The sequence below is a fragment of the Marmota flaviventris genome, chromosome 1, assembly GCF_047511675.1.
Source record: "Marmota flaviventris isolate mMarFla1 chromosome 1, mMarFla1.hap1, whole genome shotgun sequence".
Classification (NCBI taxonomy): Eukaryota; Metazoa; Chordata; class Mammalia; order Rodentia; family Sciuridae; genus Marmota; species Marmota flaviventris.
The window spans coordinates 208,005,552-208,011,482 of NC_092498.1; the positions used below are offsets into that span (position 1 = coordinate 208,005,552).

At 45.9% G+C, this 5,931-nt stretch overlaps 1 protein-coding gene across 1 annotated transcript; it reads right to left on the reverse strand.

Annotated features, from left to right (window-relative positions):
* Window positions 1-2,347: 2,347 nt before the first annotated feature.
* On the reverse strand, window positions 2,348-4,741 carry Casp14 (caspase 14). Its single transcript, XM_027932037.2, has 6 exons — window positions 4,703-4,741; window positions 3,784-3,933; window positions 3,460-3,685; window positions 3,189-3,305; window positions 2,938-3,041; window positions 2,348-2,452 (listed from the first exon to the last, which is right to left on the reverse strand). The coding sequence occupies exons 1-6, from the start codon at window positions 4,739-4,741 to the stop codon at window positions 2,348-2,350; spliced, it is 741 nt and encodes a 246-aa protein (XP_027787838.1).
* Window positions 4,742-5,931: the final 1,190 nt, after the last annotated feature.

A 5,931-nucleotide genomic window follows, 5' to 3' on the forward strand; every position in this document is an offset into this window, starting at 1 on the left:
GGTTGTGGCTGTGCCGCAGATGAGGAACACTGTGTCTACCACTGAAGATGACCCTGTATGAATCACTCTTTAGTAAGGGACTCAACCAGATCATGAATGACATGCTGGGCTGGGGAATGTAGCTCAGTGGTAAAATGCTTCCAGACTCTGGGTTTGATTACCAGAATGCCCCCCCCCCCCAAATCCTTTAAAAATATCTCATCATCAGGAATGAAACGCCTATGTGAATAGATGGGTGTCAGCTGCCTGGGTACTTAGAGGAGAAAAACTTTGAGGCTAAATCTTAGTTCAGTGGGAAAGGAGATGTAATTGATTAATCATGACTCTCATGGGCACCAGGATGAAAGTAGTGATATACATTTGCTAAATATTTGTGTTCCTGATTTCCAAGGTTCCTTATAGTTTCAACAAGGCACAGTTCTGTGTCTGGATACCTCCCTGGGAACATTTTGGAGATGGAACAGTCATGTAAAATATAGTCATTTAGTTCAGAAGCATGGTCTGTAATTTTACAAATTCCTAACATATCTGCTTGTGTAAGAGACACAGTGTGAGTAATGGTGTGAGTCTCCCAATTCTGTTCATGATAGACACAACCCAGGAGGCAGCTGGACAATGAGAGAAAGAAATCAATCCATTACTACTTTTACCTCAGCCTCACAGTTTACATAGAAAGCAGATTCCAACACATTTTTTTTTGGCAAGATCTGACAGCTGTTTATTGAACACTAATTATTCCAATCAAAGATTCTTTCCTGCCCTCTAGAAATTGTAATTTCCAGTGTTTCATTCTGAGTAAGAGGGGAGCATCAACTAGAAAGACTATAGGGAATGGCTTTCTGGAATAAATAGGGGTGGGAGGTAGTGGAAAGAGGGCCAGGGGAGAGAGAGGGCCTCTTAGCTTGGGGGAATGGGGATAGCAGAAGCTTAGAGGGAGTGCTGGTGGCAGGTGGGATTGCAAAGCTGTGAGAAGTCAGGATGTGGGGTTTGTTCTTGGTCCCTAAATAATAGGTCTCATGTCTTCTAGAGCTTTCCAGAGGGATCATTCTTGTGGGTTGTATGGAGGAGAGATGGAAGGATGGGCTCAGAGGGGCAAGGAAGGACCATGGTTGCAAAAATGAAGGTAGGAGAGGGTGGAGGTGGAGTTCGGAGGATGGCATGGAAGAGCAGCTGAGGCAAGTGTGTAGGCTGTTCCAAAGTCAGGCAGGGCTGGGCATGGTGGCTGGCAGGATATGAAGGGGCAAGAAGAGAGGAGTCATTGATAAACACGGAACCCCCAACCTGGGGTCCGAGGATGTGGAAGCGAAGGAATGTTTGGAGAAGGGACCAGGAAGAAAAGACTCATCTTTAGTCAGAAGTTTTCAAGATGGCGGATGTGTCCACAGCAAGGGCCAAAGACTTGGAAGACAGCACAGCCCAGTGCTGAAATTCCACAGAGGTGACCTGGGCAGGTGGTTGTTGAAAATTTCTAGAAGTCTCTCAGAAAACTACCACCAAGGTAGGAAAAGAAAAATTTTTTTTTGTCAGTTCTAATTAGAAAAGATTTTTGTTGGATCAAAACTTGGCAGATAAGGAAATGAGGCTGGGCTGGAAGTCAGGCCTTGACTCTGTTTATGTCTTGCGGTGTGGCTTTTGACTAATTACTTAACTTCTCTCCACCTGTATCATATGTTCTGCAAAATAACAGGATGACATTAGGGGATCAGCTGTGATTGAAAGTTGAGTTGTGAGGATGGATGGGTGGATTTCCTTGGGAAGAGTTCAGTGCCTTATAGGGAGAGACATTAGGAGAAAGGGGCCAACTTGACACCAACTTGCTAGCTACAGAAGCAGGGTATAGGGGGAAGAGCAATTTTTGCTTACAGAAACCCCAGGGTTTATGAGTAAATCACTGGGAGATGGAATGGATGTAGATTGAGGAGGAGATTATAGTTCCAGGTGAGATGAAGGAGCCAGCTAAATTGTCACTGGGGTGGGAGGTGGTGAGCAAGCAATGTTTGCCAGTGGAAAATATGAGCTTTATCTAGTTAAATTTCCAAGGATATGATTCATAGGAAGAAGATCTCAGCTGAACACAAGAACAGAAAGTAGGATAAGTGAATGCACTCAGAGGTTGCATTAATAGAAGTAGAGAATCCAGCCTGAGAGAGGTGATGCTAATGTTATCATCATGCCTTGTACTCAGTTGAGGTTGGCTTGCTCTAAGAAGAACATGGATGAGGGGGTGTAATGAAAGAGGGATTGGGTACCAGGTAGCCTTGGGAAGAGAAGATCTTAAGGAATGGTGAGAGCTGCCTCTGAAGAGAGAGAGCACCTGAAGGAGAGCTTCTCCCTGCTTTTTCTACTTCTATTGTAGATAGAGTCGTTTCCGGAGGGTGCTTTGGATTTCAGGATTCACTTTCCTTGCTGTTCCTTCCTGAACCAGTTCTGCTTTTGCCATGCGCCTTGTCACCTGCAACAACAGGTGTGATCAGCTTGGGGGGCTGGGTCCCTAGGGGAACCGATGCAATGGGCTTACGGGGAGGTTAGGGAACAGGGCAGATGGGTATCTATGCCCCAAGATGGCAGACCTTCATTGTCTCCTCCTATGCCATAGTTTCTGTGGAATCATTACATGGATGGGTATAGCTATGTCTCTATACCTATATCTACATTCTGATCTGCAACAAAACACATCACCGTTAGAAGGAAAAACTTTGTCCAAATATTGGTTAAATAAGAATGGTTTGTTCACAAATGTTTATCTGTATTTCACATTCTGTGGGCTTTGGGAGTTCCTGCACTGGGGAAATTTGTGGCTGGAAGACAGACATCCTAGCTTCTGTGTTGGGTTTGGAGATGGGGAAAAGGGAGAAAGATGAGGGGGAAGCTCAGCGACCTCCACTTACACTATGCTCAGCCTGAGTGGGGGTTCCAGGTAATCTTGTTCTAACTTACCTCCGTCAGAAGTTGCAGGATGGGTCCTTTCCTGTTGCAGAACACATCTGTTAGGGTTTGGATGAAGGTAGACCCATCCTCGTCATGTCTGTAGGCGAGGTGCCCTGGGGAATTTAAGAGAGGAGGGCTTGGGGAAGCTCTGGGGGTGGGAGTGCAGGGGACCCTGGAATAGGGTGGGCCCTGGGGGAGAGGCTCAGGGATCAGGGCCAGGGGAGGAGCAGAGGCCACTCTGGGCAGCTGGGAGTGCTTACCCTCCACTGTGGAGTAGACATGGAGGATATCCGTGTAAGTTGGGATGGTTTGAGGCTCATCCTTGGTGACCATCATCATCTCATCTCCACCTATTGTTTCACCGAGGTCTCTGTGTTCTGAAAACACCAAGAGAAGAAGTCAAGGTCAGAGAGGCAGATGCAAAGGGGGAAAGTCAGGACAGTTCAGCACATGCCAGGCTTAGCTAGGGCTCTGGACCTGGTATGAGGCCGCACTACGAACATGGACACTGGGTTCTCGACCTGTCCTTACCTCCTCGACAGGCCTGCACGATGTAAACCTTAGGCTTGCCTCTTAAGGCCCGGCAGTTCTTGTTGTTCAAGGTCTCAAAGAGGTCGTCCAGCTTGACCATCTCCTCATCTTCTCCCTTGAGGAGGCCTTCTTCTCCATGCGCCATGAGCACCACAAAGGCGCAACTGACGGGTTCTTTCCAGTTATCTATGACATCCTGGAAATTTTTCAATTCTTCCTGGAATTGCTGGAGGGACAGAAATGGACGGGTTCAGATAGGGCCCCAGAGCTCACCCATCTGGTCCACCCCGCTTCTCTCTTGGCCTGGGGTTGGCAGCCCAGTACCTGGGCAGTGGGATCTCTCTTCGTGGTATTCTCAAATCTCAGCTGCTTGAACATGTATTCCAGGGCACTTATATCTACTTCTGAACCTTCTCGGGCTTTGGTGACACACAGTGTCAGGGCCAGACGGGCGCCTGACATATCATATGCCTCCTGGTCCAAAAGATGACAAAAATCAAGGGCAAAGAGGTCAAGGAGAAGCAGGAGATGTATTCAAAAGAGTTAGGGTTGCCAGGAAAAATAGACAGTGCCTAGTGACAAATAAAAAAAAAAAACAAATAAGATTTTAGTATATCTCAAATATTGCTTGAGATATAATTATACTCCAGTGTTTTTTGGTTGTTGACATGAAGTTCAAATTCAGCCAGACATCTCTTATTTTTATCTGCCAAATCTGTCAGTGCAACTGGGTTCTGGCTCTGCCTTAACAAGACTCCTTGGATAAGTCACTGCTCTTCTCTGAACCTTGGTTTCCAAATGCAGATAAGTGTGTGAGTAGAATTTTTAAGGTCCCATCCAGTTGTCACATTAGTGGCTTTATCTCTGTCCCCATCCTTCGCAAGAGTGCGGTGAGTATTCCTTCATGACTTCCTCAGTGTAGAGGTCTGAGAATTTCTGAAGCTAATTCTGAGATTCTACCTGATTCTGTGTGAGGAAGACTATTGGGGTCTTTTAAGAAGAGAAGCAGGATACTGAGGACCATAGTGATAAGAATGTGATCTTTGGAGACAGAAATACCTACGTTTCTTCCCTCTCCCTCCAATTTGGGTTCCATCCCAGAGTCCTTTTGTTGTCATCTGGAAGATCACAAAGAACCTTCTAGCTCTGAGCCCAAGTCATTATTATTTTTTCATTCTTGTGCTCTTCGGGAAACAATGAGTTCCTCTCCTCCCTCCCTGTCGCCCTGTTGAATCCATCTCACCTCCTCCAAAGGCCGAGGATTGATCATTTCCTCTTCCATCTGTGTTCAACTCTCGTCACCCTTGCTGATCCTGGGGTCAAGAGAAGATAGGTTAAAGGTCTCCAAAGGAAGACAGTAGGAATCAGGGGGCAGATTGGTTTGTCTATCTGGATTTTTGAGAGTGAATAGGACCCCAGTGCTGAAGACTCAGTACCTGGTCAGACCTAGACAAGAGATGACAGACCATGGTGTATTTCCTCTATAGAGTGACAGTCTGGTGGAGTCTTTTATCCATGGAGTCCTTGGAAAACCTGTAAGCCCACCCCAAATGCCATCCCTCTGGACCTTTCCTGTCTGTCTTTCAGGATACTTATCCTGTGATGGGCTAGACTTCTCCTTGGTAGGTCCTGGATGGAGGAGCATATTCTCCTCTTTTCTACTCGGGAGATGTCTGACTGGGGAGGCATCAATCACTAGGTGCTTCACGGTTGGGTTTAAAATAAGAATTTAATCAAGGTGAGGAATACTATTTTGAAACTGTCTTGGTGAGTCTCTAATCTGAAGAGGTCAGTATATCTCCTTCTTTCTGTTTTGAGATTGAACATCTGTCAATGTCTCCATTTTCCTCTCTGTTTTTCTCATTTGGTTGAAAGGAAAGACTTCTGTCATACTCTTGGGTGCCCCAGTGCCTTAACTTTGTTTATACTTCTTCCTCAGCCTGGACAACTTGTTTACCTGTCAAGACCCTTTCCCCGTGATTTGGATGGCATAATGTCTGACATGCCTTCCTTATCCATTCATGCACCCATCCTTTTATTTATCTATCCATGTCTTCATCCAACTTGTCTACCCATGCATCTTCCCATTTACTCTTCCATCCACCCATCCATCAATTCACCTACCTGCCACCCATTACCCACTAACCATCCATCCATCCACCCACCATCCATTATTTATCCTTCCACCCATCCACCCATCTGTCCAGCCAGCCAGCCACTTATCCAGCAATACACTCTTTCATCTATCCAGCACATATTTCTTGGGTATCTGTTGTATGTTAAGCACGGGGAACACACTATACATGACAGACATTCTTCTTGCCCTTCTGTAGCTTTAATCTATGACAGAAATGAACATTAAATCTCTCTTTTTCTCTACACACACACACACACACACACACACAGCAGGTGTTGTGAGGAAAAGGAGGTGAATGTTGTGAAGGAGGAAGCAGAAGGAGTACAGCTCTAGAA